This window comes from Chaetodon auriga, chromosome 9, assembly GCF_051107435.1.
Source record: "Chaetodon auriga isolate fChaAug3 chromosome 9, fChaAug3.hap1, whole genome shotgun sequence".
Classification (NCBI taxonomy): domain Eukaryota; kingdom Metazoa; phylum Chordata; class Actinopteri; order Chaetodontiformes; family Chaetodontidae; genus Chaetodon; species Chaetodon auriga.
Window position 1 is genome coordinate 9,190,001 of NC_135082.1, and position 25,349 is coordinate 9,215,349.

Here is a 25,349-nt window from a genome sequence, read left to right on the forward strand (position 1 = left end):
GACTCCATGTCCAATCCAGCCGTCATTAAACAGCACCCCTGGGTGCATCCCAAACGTAAACAAGCACATCCTAAACCCTTCCTCGCATGATCTCTCTCCTCCCCCTGTCTTAGCCCTCTCCTTCTCCCACCATCTTTGTCTAACACTCACTCGAAACCAGCTTCTCCTTCACCTGTTTTACCCTCAACCACTCATTCCCTTTTATTCTCATTCTAATTATACCATTACATTACCATTTCTATTCTCTCATTAGCATTTTTTGCTATCCCTGTCTCTTATTCTTCCCCCCTCTCTCGTTCTCTTTTTTCCCCTCTCTCTCTTTCTCTATCACCCTTCTTTTTCTCAGCCACTGAATACGTTCCACCTTTTTTGCGGCACATAAACAGACAGTGCCCTTGGGGATGGGTTGGAGAGCTCTGTCTTTGTTTGTGTGCACCTCTAACTAACTCTCCATCTGTGGGGAGCCAAGCCAAGCCCAGCAGTGCAAGACAGATAGCTGGCACCATCCCAGACTCTTCTCTAGTTGGCCTCATATCTTCACCCCCGCCTCTCAACTTCTCCTTCCTTCCAGGCTGTAGTTCTCCCACAAAGCCGGTTGTCAGCTGCCCTCAGGCAGCCGGTCAGGTACTGCAGACGTCCAACCCCGACAATTCCTTTTCCTCCAAGCCTTGAACCAAAATCTGCCCCAGGTTCCGATGGATATTCAATCCCTTCCAAGCCATATACTGTCGATGTTAACCATTGGACTCTCCTCTGGCTCCATCCCCAGTCAACCCCAGGTTCACCTCCAATACAAGCTCACTTCAGAGACTAAATAACTCTACATTTTTTGTATTTAGTCACATCAAAGAGCTTTCAAAGAGAGAGGAACTTAAGCATTAGCATTAGTTCAAAAACTGAGAGTTTCAATCATGTAATTGCCCAAGGCTTTAACTTAAACCTTCAAAAAAGTAGGAATGTTGTTTTTCCTTGCATTCGTTGGTGAAAAAAATATGAGACCGTAAGGATGTAATGTAAAACACAGGTAGCCTGACTTCAGCACATGCCGCATGCTACTCACATGCACACAAATGAACCATCAAAGGTGCGCTATTATCCGCTCAGCGAAAATTTGATCTCCCCTGGGCATTTTGCACAGTGATGGACAATCCCCCTGTGGAGTGAGGTGAAAAATATTTCACTCACCATTGTCAGGCTCAGATTTCCTGTCATGCTCAGTGTCAGTGAGAGAAAGGGCGGAGTTGGCGCGGCTCGTGAGGCAAGAGCTCTGCTCGGACTTCAGGCCGCGCATCCACATGTGCTGCAGGCCGTGATTAGGAGAGGGGTCCACCTCTGGCTCCGTGTCCACGTCCGAGCCCACGCCCAGGGAGTAGCCGCGGCCGTGGACGTGAGCAGCCGGTCCGGAGCACAGCGCTTCCTCCTCCTCCTCTTGGTGCTGCTGCTGCTGTTGCTGCTGTTGGTGGATGTGGTAGTCTGGGCTCCTCATCTGCCCAGCCTTACAGAAGTCTAAATCTAGCGGAGGAGGAGACACATGCAGATTGAGATCATAAAGACAGTAGAGCTGTTAAGTCTCTAATACCGGCATGTGTTTTTATTTGCTTCAGCAACTAAGCTGACCAGGTGTTTGTTAGAGACAGGCATTTACAAGCCAAACACTGCACACCTCCCAAATTATGTCAAGAGACAGGCTGATATTTGAGCAAGCATTTATTAAGTTTCACAGCAGAAATCCACATCAAAATGCCACCCTCGATCTTTCTTAACCATTTGCAGTGAGGCTATATCCTGTTCGGGCTGCCTGATGTGTGTTATCGAGCTTGAGATGTATTGAACTGCTGCTCAAACAGAGCACTGATCTCATCTATATTCTCCTTGGTGGGGTGAAGAGATCAGATAAAGATCAAACCTTATTAATATTGACTCAGACTGGAAGAAAAATTGAGCCTCATATGCTTTCAGGTATTAGAACGCCCTCCAATCCCGAGCATCAACCTGTTATCTGAGAACATCAGATATACTGTGTTAGTCCTCTGGTTACACTTCAATTCAATTCAATTCAATTGTGCGCTACTTTTTTTTTTTCCTGCAGAGGCAGTTGAGTAAATTTTCTTCCTTGCCACATGAGTTTTCTGTTTAGAATGAACAAGTGGAAGTGATGGAACTGATGGAATAAATTGAAATCTATACAGATACTACTGTAGTCTGGAACCATATACTCCACTGAGAAGTCAGGGAAAAGAAAAAGACTTCCTCTCCTCACTTAGTGCAGTTAATTTGTGTGTTAGGTCAGGTCCTTTGAACACGAACCACAGTGTTTCAATAAAAGCCACAGTCCTGTTGACCACTCCATTGACCAGCAATGTGTCCTGCTGTGCCTGTTTGATGGGGTCAAGACCAACTGTGGCTCGCACACTGTTCTGCTGGAATTAAACCGGCGCAAGATTGGTCACCACTACACACTCCTGTTTAGCTCAAATTGCCTGCAAGAGGGCAATTCAGGAGCAAATAAGTGACTTCCCCCGTAGCAACAAACATGGATTCAGTGTACACTGAAAAGCTGTTTAACCATTTTGTTCCAACATGAATTCATAATACAAGACGAGACTTTAGCAGGTGATTCAGGGCAGTCTTTTTTTTTTCTTTTTTTTTTTTTTTGAATAACCACCCATTCCCTGTTATTAGTGTCAGCTGCTCCATGGTCACATCAGGAAAACCACATTTAGCACTACTTTCACTTAACGTTGTAAGTACTGCAGTCCTGGATGTAGTGGAGTACATATAATATTCTGTTCACCCAATGGTGTAATTTCCACTGGGGGGGTAAACTTTGATCATAAAGCGGGCAAAGTGGGCAATTGCCTTAGGGCTCAGGGCAACGCTGAAGCGCAACAACAACTGGAATAATAAAGACCTCAAGACAGCTTTAGTACTTGATATTAACGCTCTGTACGTAAGAGGGTCCTTTTAATACCGACTTTTATTATCTCAGTTTTGCGCTCATAAATATTCATGACTATTGAATATTCCTAAATTAATCAAATCACCACACAGAAAATCAGCAGCCAGGTAGAATTCTTACAAAACGGGATGAAAGGACTCATTTTTGCCCCCCAGGTGGTCCCTCATTTTTAAATTCTGTTCCCTTTCACAGATTCACTTGTTAAAAATGTTGACACACTAAGGCTACATTTAGGCTGTCCTACCCTGTATTTGGTGGAGGCTGTTGGAGCCATATGCAGCCTGGGTTGGAAAGACTGCTTCAATTTCCTCTGCATACCTTTCCGGTAAAGTAATAATATAATGAACATTACAGCTAATATTCACCTAAAAAGACACCGTATCCATGTTAAGATTTATACAATTGTATTAAATATAATTTTACTTCAGGTGGTAAAAAGTCCATGCATATTCAATGATCAGCTTTTTGTAAGGCTGTTACTACTAAATAATCCAAACAATTATACTCTGACTCGCTTCTGGTTTTGTAAACAAAATGTTGAAAAGCGTGAATGAATTAATTTGAGTTAATTAATGGGCAAACAAAACCTAATTATTGTGGTCAGCTCTCTTATGGGCTGAAGAGCAAAGAGGTGATGTGGGATGAAATGGATGGAGAGGAATTTGTAACATCAGGGTAAGTAAGCAGATGGGAAGACGAAAGGGAGGGTAAGGGAGAGGGAGGGGGAAGATGTGGCCGTTTAAAAGATGAAGGAAAATATGAAGAGCATGGGAGGGGAATTAGAGGAGAAACAAATTGGCTGATCTTTGTCAGGAACAGCGTAATCCATTAAAAATGTCACTGGAGGCAATGTCCCCCCTTAACAGTTGGTTACTTAGGTAGGGTATACTATATATAACTCTGTTGCCCAAAGATGAACAGATGTGCTACACAGAGCCGGCTGCCATTGACATTTCAAAGGCTGCTTTGGGGGGTCTTTTGCACCTCACCATATGACACTGATGGCAAACGATGTTGTTTGTTATGGAAACAGAAAGGCTGAGTAACTGTCGAAAAGGCAAATGCACTTTCACACCGCGATGTTGTGGAAACCATCAGAGCTCCATGATGATAGCTAATGGCCATCGATGGGTTGCCGCATGGTGAGCAATGTGACAACATCCACAGAAGGTGGCATTCATACCATGAAATCCCCGGAGAGACCTGCTTCTCAGGAGTTGTAACTGTTATGAATCGCCAATGTTGCTTGTTAGCATGGTGGGTAGGTCTTGCAAGGTAGCAGGAGGTTGGGGTAGCGGCAAGAGTATCTATTGATCACTATGAACTCTGCGCAGCGGTGTGCTTCTGATGAGGTGTAGCTTCTCTCTTAACACCACACATGACCTGCATAAAGGCCATCCATCACAGCACGCGCTGGCCCATTTCTCCTCCTGTCACCGGCAGGGAAGAATTTTTCGGTGTGTATGTGTCAACGTGCGCCTCTATGTGTGCCTGTGTCCGCCCCTGTCTGTATCTGTGAGTGTGCGTGTAATGAAGGGTGGTTTTCCACCCCAGGTGAGGCCAGAGAGGTTTGGGGTTGACCTAGTTTAGCTGTGGGAGAGAAATATCACCTCCGTGGAGAAGAGGTAATTGGCTGCCTCCGACTGTCCTTCTGGCTCATTGTGGACTGTAATAGGTAATTCACATAGGTCCTTTTAAAGACTTCAGTGTGTGTGTTTGTGTGTGCATGAGTGTGTGTCTACCATATGTGTGCCAATATCCATTTGTGTGCGCGCTCTCTGTGCAGCTGTGGATGTGTATTTTAGGGTAGAGCGTGGTACCTGGCTGGGGTTGGCTGTAGTTGCTCTGCCTTTCCCGGTGAGAACCAAGGGTGAGGCGTAGCTCGTGTGTGTAGTCAGGCAGGGTTTCGCGAGAAGTGTAGGAGCGGTGGTGGGCGCGGCCATCCTCGCTTTCATCAGATGAGCTGGTGTAGGACATCTCCATTTCATGACGCCCCTTCGACAATGGCTGGTAGGGTTTACTGTCCATCTCCTCCATGGCTTGTAGGGCTCCGCTTAGTCACTCAGCACAGCCACAGCACAGAGCACAGATTCTGGAGGTGAGAAAGACGGAGGGGAAGCGGGTAAGGTACAGCGAGGGGGGGGGGGGGGGGGGGGGGCAGGACAGCAGGGAGGAAGAGCGATGAACCAGTGGAGGAAAATGAAAGGAAACAGGGGTTGGAACAGACAGGGTAGAGAAGAAGAATCACACAAGAAGTCTGTTATTGAACACAGTGGAACAATATTGCAACATCTGCTCATTCCAATTACAGCAGACATTCATAAACCGTATTTGGCTTCTTTCATATTTCACACCAAAGGTTAGTTCCAAATCAATACACTCAGAAGGGACCGCGATGGTGGCCATTATGTCGGGATGTGTTTGAAGAGAAATTGGACAAAATCAAGCACAGCTCTCTGTTTTGTCACTTGTGTTTTCTGTTTTCTCTAGCTACTGTAACTCTCTTGATTGTTGGTGATGTTGTTGTGGGAGACTTTGTTGTTAAATGTCTGTCTTTAATTGTAATGTCTTTTCTGTTCTGGCTGTATTTGTCTGACAGTTGCCACAGACACGAAGAGAATTTCCAAAAGGATAGATAAAGGAAACTAACTAACTACTGCAGGGCTTTATCTCCCTTTGACAGACAACCATTGACAAGTTGTGGATAAATCAACAAATTTGTAGCCGAGCCTCGCGTCTGTCACTCTCATTAAACACTGTGACTCACCAGATTCTAAAGTAATGATGAAACACTATTAGACACCAGTCTTTACAGTGTCATTGCCCTTCCAAACGCAGTCATAATAAATCAGCTCTATTCAGCTCAGATTCTCTTGTTCTTCTCTCAACCACATCAAAATCTACTTCTGATAACGTCCGGCACAATATGCTTATACCACCATAACTAATGATTGATTGGGACAACGATTAGAGCACAGAAGAAGTGATTAGAAAATACTTCATTCATATTAGTTCTCTTTCACCGTGCCCTGCCTGAGGCCTTTCCAGCCTATTTCCTGCAGATATAAAGCTTCTAAATGGAGCTTGAGAGGGTCATTGCTCATAGAGACAAAGTGCTATGGTATTGACCTCTTCAGGGAGTCCTGTAGTCCATATATCAAAGCCATTAGAGCGTGCCTGCTCAATACCTCAGAGATCTGCAGCACAGGGTGATCACCACTAGTCTGATACAAGTTTACAGCTGACCTTTCTACCACTGCAGTAATGCTTTTATTCCACCTGAAAGACTCCTTCCCCTGGCCTCCCGCTCACCCTCCTCCTTCCCTGCATGCATGCACACGCACGGACCAGTTTGCGTGCATGCACACAAATCACCCGCTGACCCTTGACATCAAACAGTCAAAAAATGGGCCAACTTGCTCACACATTCATCCCACACACACGCCCTCACCCCCTGCAGACATTATCATAGCGCAGATGATCTGTAAAAGCTCCACACTTGTCTCTCCTTCCATCCACCGCTTGTGTTTTCCTTTCAATGATAACACAAAGCACAACAATGCCTTTAAAACATGTAACCGCCTTTTGCATGCAATTATCTGAGCAATGCTGTAGCAAACCGCAAGCTCCGACGACTCACACGCACACACACTCTTGTGGTTCCCTGCAATCACGACGCCTTTCATTTTGATTGGCAGGAGTTATTGCTGGGAATCAAAGCCCGCTATTATCTCAGCTGCCCTGTCAGAATGGGATTGACTGGTGTCACCTTCTCTCTGGTACGGCAAGGAGCGAGTATACATTACCCTGTGAGCTCTGAGCTTGCTGCAGGCACTGACTGCTGTCTGTCTCTACAGAGGCTCTCTGTCCTGTTTTATGTCTGTCACACGCTTACACGCAAGAATGAAAGCATGCAGTCCTGCACACGGGTGCACCATCTTGTTCCCCCGTCGTGTGTGCGCACACACAGACCGTCTGGTGAACATTTTGCTTCGTACATGTATATTGATGTGAGCAATGTGAAAGACTGGTGCCGTTTCCTCTGAAACACACCTCTCTCCTTGTTAATCCCTTCCCCTCTTTCACCATCCCTCTCTCAAGTCCAGCGCTGCTCGCTCTCCTCCTTTCCTCTCATCTGCGCTCTTCCTCCCCTACCTTACATGCTTTCCACCCTCCACCCCATCCTCAGAGGCCCCTACATTTAGAGAAGTAAGCCTGCTAGCGGGGGTTATTCTCGCTAATTCTAGCCCACAGTGGGGTGCCCATTAGGGGGTTTGATGCTTGGTTTTGATGTCAAAACCTGGAGGTTGTTTCCTAGAGCCAAGCTCATTTCAAACAAGACACACGGGCCTTCTGTAGGACAAGCCTGCATGTGCCACCTGAGCACAACACCAGCCTAGATTTGCAGTTGAAGAATAGGCACCTTGGGGACATAGGGGGCGCAAAAAGCTCGCTACGGGTTACTTTTCATACAAAATACACGGTGATGGCGCAAGAGAGATCCAAGGATGTTGGAATAATTAGGACCATGTCAGCTGCAAGGTTTGGATCATCCCTCTCATCTTTCTTTTATGCACGTGTAGAGCAGGGGACCACACGGTGCACGGAAGGAACCCTTAGAGAACCCAACTAAGTGCTTAACTGACAGCATCACTATATTGCGAATGACTAACAACCATCTAACTAATCCTAATCATCTCCATGCAAGACCAAAGTATGTAAAATTCATCGACTTCAATGATTTATGCATGTCCGACCTACTGTATTAACCACCGTACAGTACTCTACGTGTTCTCAGTGGAACACTTATTTATTGATAGACTATTGCAACAAAATACAGCAAAGCACAAAAAAAAAAAAAAAAAAAGCTGTGAAGATGCAGTGGAAAATTTGAGCTGCATCTCATGTGAGTTCGTCCGTGCTACGAATGGATGAACAGTGAGGAGCTGTATGCAGTGACAATGTATGGATATGTTATTGTGTGATTTTATTTCTAATTTAATTCTAATCTATAATTCATCAGTGTGTAATGAACTCTTCACCGCTTGGTTTAAAATTAATACAAAGTGACAACACTGAGTGAAACACACGTATCACATTACACTGTTACCCCCCCCCCCCCCCACTCCCCCACCCCTTTCTTTCTCTTATCACTTTCTCTTCTGCACAAACACACAGGAGTGATAATCCATGGCTACACAGTTACAATAATATCTAATGGGACTCCTCACCCACTTGATCTCCTCCTATCCATCCATTTGCTCAAACAGTGCAACCATAGACCAGTGGGCTGTTCACAAATCTGCTTAGAGAAGTGATAGAGGCTCACAGACACAGTTGCTTTTAAACAGGATTTACGCCCCGAGTCCTCTCCAGAGGGGCGGGGTCCCTAAGACGTCCGACAACAACAACAATAACACGAGCAGCACGTCGGAGATTGCCATGTATAAAGGCAAGGACCATGAGGACGAGTCAAAACCGATTTGCACTTTCCAATCTCAAACGAATGTGCAGAAATCATGACGAACGGGAAGAGAGAGCATGCAAAATGGGAAAAAAGAGAAAGGCAGAGAGAGGATTGGGGCCAGGCAGCGACAGAGAAATTGAGTTTCACATTGGTAAATAAACAAGGAGGATGGGGAGAGCAGAGTGCCATCCAACAATATTAGCTCCTCAGATTATTGATACAGTAGTTCCAGGATTACTTCCAGGATTACGAATACACTTCCATCATGCAGAGAAGGTCTTATTTTCATAACAGCCTGGAGACCCCCAGTGAGTAGGCAGCTACTATCTTTGTTAGCTCTGGCCTTTACACATTTCCAAGAAGGTTGTTTGCACAGAGGCGAGCTAATCCCGCTCACTAAACAGGCCTCACAAGCCACAAGAATGACAATGAGGAACCTTGAGAAATATATACATGCCAAAGCATCAAATGTTAACTCATTGCCGCAAACACTTCGAAGTGAAAGCATGACAATCCCGCTGTTGTTTGCAGGTTTTCATTTTGTCTACCGTGATGACGGCTTAATCATCAGAAGGAATCCAGGCGCAGTCTGTTGCTGCAAATGTAGATCCAGGCTACAGGTCCTACGGGAGTAAACAGTGAGCTGTCAAAGAGGGATGCCTCTCCTGGAGTAAGGGGGTGTGTGTGTGTGAGTGAGTGTGTGTGTGTGTGTGTGTGTGTGTGTGTGTGTGTGTGAGTGTGAAAAGATGAGGGGGATAGGGCTTAAAAATCTATCTGTTGTATTCGTTAGCACCAGCGTGGCTCCTCAGGCATATGACAGGGACACCTCAGATGAAAGGCCCTGAAGGACCCACAGGACCCTGTTATACCTAACCCACCCGAAACACAACAAAACAGCACACCGCCCACTGGGAGCCCTCAGCGCCTGCTGAGAGGATGGAGGGAGGGATGAATGGAGGCCGAGGATAAAGAGAGTGATGGATAGATAATGAGAGATGGAGAGATTTCACAGTGAAAATGGGGGGAATTGAAGGATAGAGAGATTGCCAAGTGAGACATGGAGTGATAGAGGGTTTTAATTAGTGGATAAGGGCTAGCTATCTGTGGGCGGCGGCAGCACTCTCGTCACGTAGTTGTGCTTTCATAGCTGACCAAGCCTGAAATCTCTTGCTGCTAATGCTGAGTTTACCGGCAGAACACATACTGTAGAGCATACCCACACAAACACACGCAGGCACACGCAGGCACACACACACACACACACACACACACACACACAGACACACACACACCAGCCTGAACCTCTCCATACATACAGCATTCCTGATAAGATTCAAAGATGAAACACATACTGACACTCAGCCACAGACGGACACACACTCAGTGCCCCTGTGCCCACACACACTTACACCATTTCACGCTAAATGACAAACAACACACTTGAACACCCACACGCTATAGAAATTCAGTACCGTCTTTACTGGCCTTTTCAACAAAGAAAACCCTTGTACGTTGTTTCTCCGTGCAGTGTCTTTACCTTTCAGCTTTCAGGGCACTGCCTACCTCCATTATTCCTCATGCAATAGCACCCAAGGTTAATGCTTGTATGCACAAATCAAGTCATATAGGTGACACAATAGCCCAGTGAGTCTGAGTGTGATTGTGTGTGTATGTCAGAATAAAAATGTGACCAAGGAAAAAAAAAAAGTCTGTATGTGTGTGTGTATGTGTCTGTGTCTGTGTGTGTCTACCAACGGTTGTAGTCAGGAGCTGTCAAGAGCTGGGAAACCATACTGGACCATTTGACTATTTATAGTGGACGTGGGTCAAATCCCACATCGGCGCAGCAGGCCTGAGCAGTGTGAAGAAATCTATAAGGTCCTACACTATTCATGCCCTCTGAATGTGTCCCTGCATGAGGGAGTTGCTAACCTTTAACTTTTCAAAGGCTGTTTTTATATCTTGACTACAGTTAAAACTTTTTCTTTCTTTTAGATCTCAACTAAGGTATAGCTTTTTTATCTGCTTCGGCCCAGACTACAACTTTCTTTTCATGATATCCACTTCTGCTCTTTCCCTCTGATCTTAAGCCTTCTGCTGAGTGCTCGTAAAGCTGGAGAGCAAACAAAAAACACAAAAAGGATGAGAACATGCAAAGGCGCACATGCCCCGTATGAGCATTCACGCCAGCTTCACTCACAGAGGCACGCAGTCATTTGACCACAAATACACAGACACACACACGGAGCAAGAGACACCACCCAAAACCACTTAATCAATATTCCTGACAAGGCAAAGCCTTATTCAACACATTTGATATTCCTCCTCTCTCGCAAGATAAATTCATGTCACTGTCCTCCTAGCAGGACTAAAAGGCTGTTCACACTAACTCGCTTTGCAAATAAAGCTTTACATCAAGACTGACAACCCCCTAAGCTCTCTGCATCAGCCACTGCTTGGTAAAAAGCCTCTTTCAATAATGCATTTGACCGCTAAAACCTCAAACACCCACAGCAAAGCAAAGTGGCAGCACTGCAGACGCAGAATTAATTGATAAATCAATGGCATTGATTCCAGAAATTGGATTTGATGATTAGCGATTTAGTATTTCCTGCGCATCTCCTTCATGAAGTTGTTGATTACAGAGAAATGGGTGAGGAGAGAACATTAGCGTTGCAGAGGAGTGGCTGAAAAGATCTGCTAGTAGCCGCTGAGCAGCACTGCAGATTGATTTCTGAATGCTAAGTGGGCTAATCGTCTATCTACACCTTTACAACGTGACGCATGTCATTTGGAAGCACTCAGGAGCACATGAGACGGGGAGGGTTTTTGGGATATTCCCACTGCGAAAGGCCTGAGCACTCCCTGCAGCTCCTCCCGCTCCTCAGATCTGTTCTCAGCCTTCACCTCCTCTCTGACTCTCCTGGCCTCTTGCAGTCTCAGGACACAGACAGACGGCATTCAGCAGCCTTGCACAGGAAAATGCTTCTCAACAAAGAGAGGAGCTGCTTCACAAAGGCCACAGGATTCAGTCAGGAGCAAACCGTGGTCCTGTTGGCGCTCTTTTGTGAGCTGATGAGACGGAGCTGTGCAGGGGCTGAATAATTTCTCTCCATGTGCCTGTTCAGCCTATAGAAACAAGTACAGTAAATGCACTTCAAGGTTATGGCATAAAGCGGTTTTCAAATGTATTTCTCTGCATCTGATTTTTATTCAAGGTAAGAGGTCCAGAACAAGTGGCAATCACAAAGTAACATTGAAATCACTTCATTAACATCACGTCTGTTGTGACTGGACCTGGATGACACCGACACTGACAAGAGCCATATTCATCTGGGAACAGGGCCGCTGTGAAGGATCTACTCTGTATATTCACTGTCACAAGAAATGTATTGATGAAAAGGAAACGTATTGCTAGACTAGAAACTTGAAAATGTTACACTTAACATAATGTATTGTAGCTTATTCATATTCATAACACGACTTATTGCAGAGGTCCTCAAATACATTAATCCAAGGGCCACAATTTCTTTAAGCGGATGTTGTGAGGGGCTACACTTTCAAACTAAAAAAATAAATATTTCGAACTAATTAACCCATTACTGTTTAATGTTTTTACTGTCTTACAAATTAATGTTATTTCTACGCGTCTATACCAGTGTGAGCACCTAAATAGATAATGACAACTAGATATTTAACAAGAAAAATGCTCTCAGACGAACCACCAAGGAGGCAGTCAGCGCTCTATACAAAACCAACAGCTCAACCACCACTGAATCCTCTTCGAGATCCCAGGAGGCAAACAAAAATACTCAGTTTGAGACTCAATGCATCAGTTGGCCAACAAAAATAAACCCAAGCAAAGCCTCTTGCATCTAGGCTCTCCTACAACTCAAGAGTTACCTCCGCTAATCCGGCCAGTGTGCTGCTGTCGGCTCCAGGGAGGGCAGCCTGAGAGCCAACCAGCTTGATGGTAGGTCCACGGAGTAGAGGGGATGTGTATAACAGGTGAACTACGAATTACTGACTTTGACTCGTTGCCAGGGCATCACTCTAAGGACAACATTTTCAATTGGTGAGTAACGTTACACGCACGGATTCATTATGGACAGACGTGGCCCATTGGACTGCCAACTGACAAACGCTGAGTCACAGGCTGGGTCTGAATCGACTTGTCATATGTAAATTGCAGGGTTGAGAGAAATCCATGTGATGCTCTCAGCCCTGAAGGTTTTGTATGTATGAGATGCATATCAGTGAAAAGAGAAGTCACACTTTTATAGCTGAACAAATTATTTGAGCTTGAAATCAACAGCACACACTGTAAAATATATTTGCAGTTTGGAACTGCAGGGAGTCAGTTTAAGCACTTCTCTGTTCAATATCATATACTGTGCTTTGTTTTTTCAGTTATGCTCTATCTTATTTTCCATTGCAGCCTTCTCTTTCTTAAAATTTCCTTGGCGAAACTGCATCGGGCATGTTCCTTAACAATTTGCATTTCTCATTTTGTTGCTTGTCAGATGAATCATTGTGTCGTCTGAGCGCATTAAAGAGAACAAAATATGAATTTTCCAAACAATTCCTTTTCTAGGCACATCGGGTGGGGATGACACGCAGCACATGCTGTAAAATATGGGATTTCAGGATTGTTACATCTGGAGACAACATGTATTAGGTCTGCTTTACTTGAAAAATGGCTGCGTGCTGCTGCCATGATTTTCTTGGAGTAGATTTGGGTTATTCCTCTGCTCGAATCACTTTTCTTTGTGCAGTTTGGCTTGGCGTTTTGGCTGGAAATCAGCAGAGAATATGCGTCTCTACAGTTAAAAGTCAATTTGGGCGATGATACACATACTTGAAATACATCCCAGAGTTCACGGTGGATCAAGACTCATTCTGAAATTAAACCTTAACAACAAAACAACTCCCCTGCAACACACTGAAAAATATATTGAACTCAATTGTACTGTACTGCATTGTATTATATACATGGCTTCCAGCAGAGATGCATCAAGCACCGTTTTAGAGCTATTCATCTTTTCAATGAGTTAATAATTCATGATCATCTAGAAAGTAGAGCTATGAATATTACTGATGATACACATGAGGCTATTTACCAGTCAGCAGGAAACAGATGAACTCGTTTAGAGGAGAGATGTACAGTATAGCATCACTGTGTTTTATGTTGCTAAATAAATCACTTCATAAGCATGCAACAAAGCTACAGATGTAACTTATTCATGTTGAGGTATTAATCATGGTCTTGAGGTGCAAATGTAGGGGTGTAATGTGTTGTTGGTGTTTCATTGTTGGTCAATACGTTACAGATGTTTGGTCAAGTCACTTCCGGATCAGTCACCTTGTCACAGTAGATACTGTGGGAGTCTAATTACCAGTCTTCCTGACGTTGATGGTGTACAGTTTTTCTGAATATCTGATAGATCTGATTTTGATAGAATCCCTCATCATTTTCCTGCATTGATCTTACTGAAGGGGAAAAGCTGCTGCACATCTCGTCAGTAAAAGCTGGCCGGCGTCGACTCCCTTTTGTCCTCTGTGTCAACAAAAGCAGGATAAAATCAACACAAATATAATGGATTTTAACTTAATTATTTTGACACCAAAGCCGAGGCGTGCACTTTGAAATGAAGGACAATTTATGTGGTAATAAATTGGGGAAGAAACAAAAATTGATTTTTCTTCTTCTTAAGTTGTCCACTGACTTGATTAATAAAAATTTCACGGTGAGAAATGTGTCCCTGTAGGTGTGCATCGGCTTTCTGTGTGTGTCTGAATGAGTTAGTGTGCAGAAAGAGAGAGACAGAGTGTGTGTGTGTGTGTGTGTGTGTGTGTGTGTGTGTGTGTGTGTGTGTGTGTGTGTGTGTGCGTGCGTGCGTGCTTGGATATCAGTACGCACAGTATTTTGTGGTTCACATGTGTATATACTTTACACAGAACAGGGGTGGACATAATAAAATCAACACCACTACAGCATAAATAAAACAACAGAAGAAAAGGAATCTATATATGGGAGTAGCATATTTATAGAGGAGGTGGACAAATAAAAGAAACACCTTGCAATACACTGTACATAATTAAAGCAGCTATGGTTGCCCCACTACTCAATTAGTTGATTGACAGAGAATTTATCTGCAAAAATTTTGATAATCAATTAAATACCAGTAGTAATTTTTTTTTCAAGCAAAATTAAGGTTAAAGTTTCTCCAATATGATTATTATCTGCTTTTATTAGTCTCCTAAAATAGTAAACAAATAAACATCTTTGGGTTCTGGAGAGTTGTCAGACCAAGCAAGACATTTGAAGACATCGTCTTTGACTATGAGGACTTGTGATGGACGTTTCTCACAATTTGCTGACATTTTTGACCAAATAATGAATTGACTAATAAAGAAAATATCTGGTAGATTAACACACTTTGAAAATAATTGTAAGTTGAAGCCTTACGTAGAAAACAACCCAGCACAAGAAAAACGAAGCCATCAAAAAAAAGACCATACATTTAAATCAACAGCACTCTGACCGCTCTTCTGTCTCGGCCCTCTAGATAGGTGTGTTCCATCAGCACTCCTCTTCACACACAGACACACACACACACACACACATACACACACACACACACACACACAAAGACACTCTCCTCTTGACAAATTAATCTCGTATTTTAAAGAGAAGTAGAGTGGGCTTGACCAGTAAGCCTCTTGTGGCTCTGATCATTCTGTCTTCTGACTCGAATATGAAAGCGGAGGGAGGGGAGCAGGTAGAGGAGAGAAGGGCGGCTTTGAGCGCATTTTCACAATACAATTTTCACATAACACCCCGCTTCTTATTTAACTGTATATAGTTCATGACTCTTGCCCATAGCCCAATGGAAGAAGACATGAGAGAATAGAGAGCTGGAGATGCCAGTTGAGACATAGCAGAATACTTAAAAGAGAAATGCCTCGGGCTTATACTGTGTGTGTGTGTGTGTGTGTGTGTGTGTGTGTGTGTATGTGTGTAGGTGTGTGATGGTGACTGAAGGTGATTTTGGTTTTGATACTATTTCTGTCCCTTTCTCTGTTGCTGTTGATCCCACTTTTGGTTTCAACGCTAAAAAACACAGCATTGTGTTTGGTACTTCATCATGAGGAGAAAAAAAAAGCAAAACAAAGGAGGCTTGCATAATTTTCACAAAAAGCTTGCTGATGGAAAAAAATGTTTTATCCATTAAGTGCTCCATGGTGGAAAAAGGTACCAAAAGTAAGCAATAAGCTTCAGATCACAAATGGAGTCTTCTACAAAGATTTCTATCTTAAAACGTTTTGTGTTACTTTGGAAAGAAATCCTTCACCATGAAACACACAACCTTTCTGTAAAGGAGTTCAAAACAGGACACTGCTCTTTTTAGAATTTGCTGTCAATCAGTTTGCAAAAATAATGACCATATGTTGGACCAAAGCTTTTCATATTCACTGCTTATCATCCGTAAAAATGTTATGTTGCCAAGAGCGCTTTGCTGTGCTAAGTGCATTAATTGTAAACACAACTGTGAACAGTGAGCCTGTTCTGCCATAGCCTGAGATTTTTATAGGGTAATTTGGTGATATTATATTGCTTATGTATTTCACTTTTTTAATGGCAGCTCTGGCAATTTCCTTACTGCAGAGGCCGATCACAGAAAAATGAATAGAGGAAACCCTAATTAGCACTGCAGGATTTGTTAAACAATTCCTCTTGAGGACGGAGCAGTATTGCAGCAAGAAGGTAAATATTTGAAGTTGTACAATGGTTACATCGCTAAGTGTCAGTGTGTGTGTGTGTGTGTGTGTGTGTGTGTGTGTGCGTATGTGTGCGCAAGCGGTCCAGCAGTGTGATTAGCCCGACTGGCACGGGTTCTTTTACTTTGAAATTATCAGCAGGGTGGCGCACACTGAAACATTTTATGCTTTTCCAGCAATTACATTCTTACCATATGATGGACATGCAGAGAGAGAGAGAGAGCGGAAGAGCGAGAGAGGGGAAGACGGGATAAAAACTCCCACTGGGCCCCATATTGCCTGCGAGCTTAAACTCTGACTGCAGCACTAAGTGTTGTACTCAATATTATAAACAACCTCTGATGCATTTCACATTGTCCTCTCACTAATTCATGACCCCAATTTTATTAAGGAAATCTAGTTTTGCAGAAAACTTGCAGGGCATAAGGGAAGTGTGTGAGCGATTCCATGGGAGAAAGGAGCATTACAGTGCCAGGGGCTACTGCATTCCTGGAATGAAAATTCATAAATAATGCAGGGCTGGATAACAAAAAGAACTCCCCCGCTGTCTCGCACAGCACTGCGCTATCCAAAGGCCATGCAATATCACTCAAATCTCAGAAAAACACGAATTATTAGACACAAGATTTTTTTTTTTTTTTTATTAGTAGTTTCTTGACTCAGGACAATGGAAGCTGCGGACAGCAAAACGCCAGCATCCTAACACACGGCACTCGAGGCCTAAATTGTCAGGAAGTTGCACTGAAATAATGACGGGACTCAAAGCCAAGGAGCTGAACAGCTTCTTTGGCTCTCCAAAATGCCATACGCACCACCCACTTAACAACAAGAAGTCCGAAAATTAAACAGTGAGTGTGCAACAGCTGAAAGAGATAATTAGTATAGCGACAACCGCTGATCACTAACTAATGCTGAGGGGAAACCAGAGTGTGTCAGCACGAGCTGAAATGCAAAACCCTGAATATTTGACTGACTGATTTGTCATGTGGTGGTTGGTTGACTGAAGGAAATGCCAGTGCCTTATCAGTGGCGTGTGTGCAACACATAATGTAATTGGTGGAGTGACATTTCAATTCAAAGACCTGTCCTCTCATTGTGAAGGCATTGCCATTATGGGTGTGCCATTTAAAAAATATGCACTTAATCACTGTTCATCACCACCTCCGCTGCAGCAGCCTGTAGGGTCTAAACACCATCCACATGTGAACAACATGTTTACACACACACACAGACACACACACTTCACCAGACAAAAGTATGGGCAGCCCCCAGCTATGACACACAGCTCATCAACACTCCAGTACAGTGCAGTGGGAGAAATGAATGTAGGATTACAATCATCAAGCAGCACAGCTCCCATACATCATCCTCTCCTTCCGTGTGCACATGAACTGTAAGTGTGTACATCTGTGCATTTGTGTGAAAAAGACACAGAAGGAGTGTGTGCGTATCCGTGTGTGTCTGGGTGTGTTATCTAACCTCCATACACAGATGCTCTCTATTAATCACAAAGAGCAAAGAGAGACTGCCTCATTTTTATCATCACTATCAATAACGTGGGAGCCATGGGAGAATTAAGCACGGTGCCAGCGTCATTGTGAGCAGCATCAGGTAGGGCAGTGACACACAATGCAACTCTGACAGAACATACCAGCCTACAGACTTGTAGTTAAAGCTTTTTTTTTTTTTTTTTTTTTTTACAGCAGGGACTGTATGTCTGATGGGTGAAACAATCCAAACATCAATACAGTTCTCTGAAAGATGTGGACTGGAGGAGTAGTGCATTAGATCCACGTATCAGACATATTGACAAACGGTAGTTTCTTATTACAAAGCATTTGCATTCTCAAACATCTACATATATATATATAGATATATAGATATATACAGCTTCTTGACATCCCATAATCGGCTAAAGCAAGATTAACAAAGCATGCATGAAAAGTATGGGATGCTTTGTGAGAGTTTCTGCTAAATGGAAGAATACATTTTTAGACAATTACTAAGAAGTATTCTATATCTTAATTTACTTATTTATTTGTTTTGCTTATTCGATTATTTATTTATTGGGAATATGCCTTCAGTGGTTTACTCCAAGCAATTATTTATAATCTACTGTGAAGGAGAGGAGTGAGAAGGTCTAATTTAAATCTAACGGAGCATATCCATCCTGGTGCAATTTTCCCTGCCTTCACAATAATTATGATTTATCAAAATGCATTGGCTGATGTTAATTATTTACCCTCACAACCGATGTGAAAAACAATTCTCATGCAGCTCAATAATTTAGCCAAGGAATGGCTTCACCGGCTGCAGCGTCATGCAGAGGGGTATGGAAGTTCATGTATGAGGTGTAAAAATAGGCATTTGTCAGAGGAATAAAGCAGGTCACAGAGCTGAAATGTGTCCTGACGTGCCTGTTGGACCTGGTGGCACTGTGTGGCCCGGGCCCAGCAGGCTGCGTTGATGCTGGAAGACAGAAGGCACGCGTCAGACAGAGCTATACCCCCTGGATCTCCGGTGGCCCTGTTGGCATCATTAGGCTACCTTAGTGCTGATGAAGATGGAGTGGACGAGCCAGAACTGGAGCAAAACAACTCAAGGCTGCAAGCACTGCTGAACCAAAACGACTACGACACTTGCACGCATGAAGCGAGCAGTCCGCAGCTCTCTACCTGGACTGTCATCATTTAGACTGGTTGTCAAGCACACAGCTTTGCATGCACAAAGTCTGCATTCCCATACTTCAAAGAGGGCGCACTGATTTTCATAAAACCGCACCATACACACACTCTCTCTCTCTCTGTGTGTGTCTTTCTACCTGTCTGCCTCTCCCCCTATCACACAGACACACATGCGCACACACGCAAACACACACGCACGGGCCATAGCACCGCACCGCACATCTGAACAGCTGATAATAACCATTTCCTGTGAACTCACGTTGTCTCAGCACCCAAGCCGCGTTTAGCCAAGCAACACAGTAGCCGATTTTACCCAGTGAGCCCACTAAAGGCCAGAACTGAACGTGTCGCTTACCTTCCCGACGTAAAGCCATTCCTTTAGTCCGATGCCATGCTATAAGAACCCTGCAAAATGCTGAAGACTGTGCAATCCCCCCGGTAGAAATGAGACTTGAGACGCGGTGCCCCAGCTAAAAAAATCAAAAAAGAGAAAGAGAAGGAAAAATGTGGACGAGACACCTCTCTCTGTGCCTGCTGGTCTGGGCTTCGAGGCGGCGGTGCTGATGCTGATGATGCTCGCTCTCAAATGCCGATAGAGGACGACGAAACGATTTGCGCGGAGAGGAAGGGATCTCCTTGCAGGGGCTGTACGCCAGCCAGCTCCGCTGTGCTGTGTGACAGGGAGCCCGGCGCGGTGCGTTTAGCCGCAGTTGAACCCGAGGAGGCTGACGGGTGATGCTGTTGCTGGTGAGGCTCGGTGCCGCTATAACAGCATCCCTGGATCATACCACCGCACCGAGGAGAAGGGGGTGTGGCACGGACTGGCCACAGACACAAACACGCGCAGGCTCTCCCTCGTCAGGAGGTCGTCTGGATCACTAGTTAGACTCATTCAGGTGATACCATATGGCTGCAACGTTGTCCTGTGCCGGAATGCTGACTCATTAATATGGTCTCAACGGGGAAAGTTTGGGATATTCGGCTTTGGAAATCTTCCAGCGGCATTTTTGCAAATGTCAAAAAGCAATTCATACGCATGAGCAACAGGCCTGAGACCTTCTGAAGAGCAATTTCATCACAAAAATCTACTATATAATCAAAGTAAGCAGGCATTACAGATGCTGCTGATGGTTGGGAGTAAGCGCGTAGAGGCCGAGATGGTGAAAAGCAAAGCAAAAATGGTATTTCCAGCGCGTGTATAAATAGAATATGGAATCTGACACTAATTTATTGCTGCATTGGGCCTGGTTCATCATAACACCTGCAGATCATCTCGTAATATCTATTTTCCTTTGCTAAATTAGCCACCTAATGATTCTGACCTGTGCTCAACGAGTGTTCTGCAATGGTTTAGGTATTTACAGCCAGACGGTATAGCTTGTACAAACAACTTGTGAATGACAGGGGTTCTAATGATGCAGTTTATTATTTCCCCAAAGCATGGTACGCGTGGGGCTACAAACAACCATTTTGACAGCTGCTTCAGTCTATCTGCCTCTCTGCCTGTCTCGCTATATCCCCAACACAACACAGCAGTATGCATCTTTTATCAGCAATAGGTTTTGGCACTTTCCATCAGTTTCATCACTGGTTTGCTCTAAATGGAGGCTGCAAGTCCAGCAGTTCGGGGCAGAGAATGAAATGATTCAAAGCAGCACAGAGAAAGAAATGGCCTGTAGCTCCTAGTCTGTTTGATAAAATTGTGCTTCTCTGACGTAGCGATTACCAGTGTGTTTGTCATGTGGATGTGGGTTGTCAATATGTGGTTGCCAAACTGCTCCTTGGAACAGTGACTGCGGAAGAATGTAATGGATTTTGATCAGGAGTCTGAAGACCGCCAGAGTTTCAGAGAGCGTAGCCCCGCGTTGGAGAGCTGTGTGTTTCTGCGACTCCATGTTTGCCTGCAGAGTCCTAATGGCAGGCACATTACACCTCCAGCAGCCGGGTAAACGCTCTTTTAAAAGAGCAGCTCTGTTTCTGCTCGACACATCTCACTGAGACATCTCCTTGACAACCAGCTCAATGCAGAGATTTGAAATGTCACAGTTTTTACTGTGATTCTTTTTTATCATCATGGTCTACGGAGGAGAGATAATAGATGTGAAGAGGGGCGGAGCGTTGGCCTTGGTATGAGATAGAAACAGCCCTCACTTATTATTCTACAAATCGCTGCAAACAGACATGGAAAAGTGACATTTTATACCATGAGAGTATTGTTTATAGTATTTGTTGGAGTGTAAGGCATCTACCACAGAGCTTACATGTTAAGGAAAGTGTAAACCCAGTTGACATTTTACCACATAATAAGCATCATTAGAGCCACAGATGCTCTATAGTGCTGGTTAGAGTGCATCTTAGACATAATGTCAGTTGCATTGTATCTGATGTCATCAGATTATAATGTCAATTGTATTCAAAACATATAACCTAATTAACGAGTATCTCATCTGGCAAAAAAAAAAAAAAGAAAAAGAAAAAAGAAGAAGAAGAAGAAGTCAGTGGAAACAAATAGAAGAGCATAAGACCTGGTTTGCTGATCCAATCATTCCTGCCCTATTTGGATGACATGGAAGCACAGCGGAGCACATAGGGAGGAATGGGGAGCACAGAGGTGGATTTAGAGCTGGTACTCCATAAAAGCGATGTGAGAGTGAAAAGAAAGCTACAGTTGCTGTTCTGAATGCTAAAATGGAGCCTGCTGAGAATAACTTTGACAGGAAGCCGTCCGTAGTCCAGATATCCCTTCTCTTTCCCAGATCGTAAGCAACTCACACCTATTTGGTGCGACACATCAGTTAGAACCCCGAGTGGCCTGGATACATTACACCTTAAACAGTCTCAGGAGACAAGAGACAGATCTGAAATGCATCCGCGCCTTAATGCCACTTCAAGCCTTAGCAGTAATATCGGATTTTAAGTATCCCTGCGCTACTTCACTTCACAGCTGGAGGCAGTTTCCATGAGCATTATTTAGCCTCGTACACACAAACTGCAAAGCCAACACAGTTTTTCTCCTCGGAACTCTGTGTTCCTTGTAGGCTGTGATCGATTGGCCAGTGATCAATCCGTCCGCCATAGAAAACATAGTGAATGTTGCATGCTGTAAGTAGAAACTAACAATTATCCCCTCACTTCTTTTGCTGCACTCGTCTTTGCCGATTTTCCTGCCATCCTCCTCTTTATTTCCTGCTCTGTCTCTAGCCCCCTCCAATCCCATATTTTCTCCTAAAAGACTCCCTCTATCGTTTCCCATTTCTCTTCTTTTTTCTACTTCATTTCTTTCACCACTCTCCTTCTCAATCCCGCTGCCTATAGCTCCATCCCTCTCCAGGGTGACGTTGCTGAAGGGGTTTCTCTTATTCTGTAATGAGGGATCCTGGATCAATGCTGTCAACAATGCTCAGCAGCTGCACCAGCATTACAGTATTATTCTGCCCTTGCGGTGGATGCCTGTTCTCCAGGGGTGTTAAGAGTTAACTAGGGTATTCTTCCACCGGAAGGGTGTTAGGGATGTGCTCCATCACTCTCTCCCTCTGTTCTCCACCGGCGCTCCGGCTCCACCCAGTCAGCCGTGCAGCTTGAGCATCTCGCAGGAGACAGAGCCAACCATTTATTGAAATCTTTTTTTAAATGACAAAGCTATGACCTTTCCGATGCATGCGCTCCACAACCATAAATTCTCACCAATTTCATTTTACATTTCCTCCAAGCATTCACAACCAAATTACACCTCCACAGCCTTCATCCTACGGGCGATGATCCAGTATTTCCATCTTCAATTATTACTTTTTTACTTTCAGATGGTACTTCAGCAGTTTTGGAGGCAGATAAGTGTTTTGGAAGTTCTGAAAAGGGTGGTATAATCTGTCCCGGAAAACACACACATTTTGACAGCAGTTTCAAAGGCTGTCCTTTTCTAAGCCTGTCATCAATTTCCCATCTGAAAAAGGAGAGGGAAGAAAAGAAGCAAGCATGGAGAGGTATCTATTGATTAATCACTAACAGTAAGAGCGCTGATGTGAGAGCGATGTGAACCAGTTTCAGTGTGTTGACAGATGAAACAGCTATATAACCTCACCTCCATGACACATTCTCCTTCAAGCCTTTCTCTCATAATTAGTCATATCCCTGAAAGGGCATGACATTAATAAATTCTACATTAAATCCACATGTATAAACTGAGTGGGATTTGAAAGAAAGCAATATCTTTAACCAGCAGTGCTGTGACATTCAATAGCTAGTGAAGAGCGGGTGGAGATTGCACTACAGAGGACACAGAACGGTACAGGGAGAGGACATCGCTGCACCAAAGACAGGCACCGGGCACGTGATACAGGAATTATTGATTTATAAAGCATATCTTTATCCTTACAGTATGCATGAAAGTGAAGAGAACATCAAGAGCATCACTCGATCACCTTGAACAATGGAATCAAGTCTTTGTTCTGGGCTTAAACAAAGCGCCAACACACACTCATACACACGCTCTTTGGTCCCCAAACCAGGGCTAAAAAAAAAGGCTTTTTACTTTGGACCCCTAAAATCTAAGGATTGTTCCCATAAGGATCAAAGAGTGTGTGTATGTTTCAGGGGCTTTTGTATTTAAGTGTGTGTGGTGTTGAGTGCTTTCCTCAGTCTGTGCAAAAAGCCCTCAGATACGGAATGCCACCCTAAAGCATGGGCACTTCTCCTCTTCTCCTTTTATCACCGTACACTTCTTGCTCTTGCTCCCCTGCTTACCTGTGACAGGAGCGCCTTTCAAACGCACCTCATTGCATTTCAAACGCCACGACTCCCACTCCCGTTTCTAAGACTCCCACGCACACGTACGTGCACGCAGCTGTCAGCTGCCCAAATATTGTATATCCCCTGGCCTTCTCTCCCACCCCTTCCTGAACTAACTCCTCCACAACCTCGAGTTGTTGAGAAAATAATATTTTATGCATGCCACAGCAGCCCACACACAGATACAGCTTATGAAAGACATACCGAACCTACTTCCCTGCGAACATTGGTGTGCGTGTCGTGCATGTCGCTCTCTGTGTTCACATATATTTGTGTGCAGCTTGTTTTTATATGCTAAATTAAGATATACTTAAATACTGTTCTTGTATTTTAATGCAAGAACACATAGCACATGGCTTGTTTTGCAGTGTCTTATGCATTATGTAAATACCCTCTCTCCAAAACTTGGGAGTGCAAAAGGCCATAAGAGTCTAGTTTTGGCATGGGCACCCCGATCTCGAGAGAATTCATCACAGCAACAGAATCGAATGGATTCTGCCTACATACCTAAGCATTTGTCAGAGCAGGAGAGGACACAGTACAATGAATTTGCATCTGTTTGAAGTGGCATTATTAATTCATGCCAATGAGACTTTGCATAAGGGAGACTGGGAAAATTTGAAAGGGGGGAAAAAAGTCCCAGTAAGCACAGGGACTGTTTGATCTTGTTATGTCTTCTTGTTCTCGCTCCTCGTGCAGAAACTGCATTGTTGTTCGAGTGTCTTTAGGTTTAGGTCCGCCGTATTGACTGAGCCCTTTGGGAACAACAGGCTGGTATAAGCGTGGGCCTATCTTATTTAATCAGCATGCGTCGAGCTAAATGACGAGCTATTATCACCGGCCACCCATCGACTGCTGCTCGGCTTCTCAAACAGCCAAAGCAAAAGGTCAAACACTGATAATGAGTAGACAGAAAGAGCTATTCCTAATTAGACATGAATGTAAAATTTGAATGGGAAATTAGGCTGGCATGCACAGGCGAGAGATGCAGCACATCCATCTGGCAATTTATTCCAGCTGTAGTCAATATTTACTCTTCTCTTTGTTTTTTGCTTCTCAACAGGTGCTCTTGAGTGTGTGCATATGTGTGAGTCGTGCAAGCGATTGTGTGTGTGTCCACATTCATATTTAAGCATCCGCAGGGTGTACTTGTTGATGTACCTGCATGTGTGTAAGGTTGCGATCGCATGTGATATCCCACATGTGTGTGTGATGCTGGTGTGCATATGCTGGCACAGCTATTTCCCCTCAGAGCGGGAAAGCGGGTAGTCTTTGGGGGGGGGGGGGTGACAAATATACTAGTGGCACATTATCAGCAGCAACACAAACACAGGCTGGCAGTATCCCAGCTGTTAAAACGGGTCTTTATTTGTGTATGTGTTATGACTCCATGCATTTGGATCAAGGGAAAAGAAGCAAGGGAAGATATTGCCAAGGAGGGAGGTTTTGCCTTCAGGGAGAAGGGTAATTACATGAGAACAGATAGAAGATCAACGATATTAATGTCATTACTGGTCAGCGGGGTGCTGTCACATATCAAACATGTTCTGGTAACACTGATTTAAATCTATCTTACAACAAATACTGTGCAGTCCAGTTTCTTCCTGGTTCACATGATCTAATAAAGCAGTCACACTGAGTAAAGTAACCATATTTCAACCAGAGGGCTTAA

At 44.1% G+C, this 25,349-nt stretch overlaps 1 protein-coding gene across 1 annotated transcript in view; it reads right to left on the minus strand.

Annotated features, from left to right (window-relative positions):
* tenm1 (teneurin transmembrane protein 1) overlaps window positions 1-19,772 on the minus strand; it is a 163,966-nt gene extending 144,194 nt beyond the window's left edge. Inside the window, exons 1-3 of the mRNA XM_076739613.1 lie at window positions 19,248-19,772; window positions 4,780-5,051; window positions 1,186-1,512 (exon numbers count right to left, since the gene is read on the minus strand). Of these exons, the coding sequence (XP_076595728.1) occupies window positions 1,186-1,512; window positions 4,780-4,996 (544 nt within the window). The 5' untranslated portion in view covers window positions 4,997-5,051; window positions 19,248-19,772. The remainder of the gene's footprint in view (window positions 1-1,185; window positions 1,513-4,779; window positions 5,052-19,247) is intronic.
* Window positions 19,773-25,349: the final 5,577 nt, after the last annotated feature.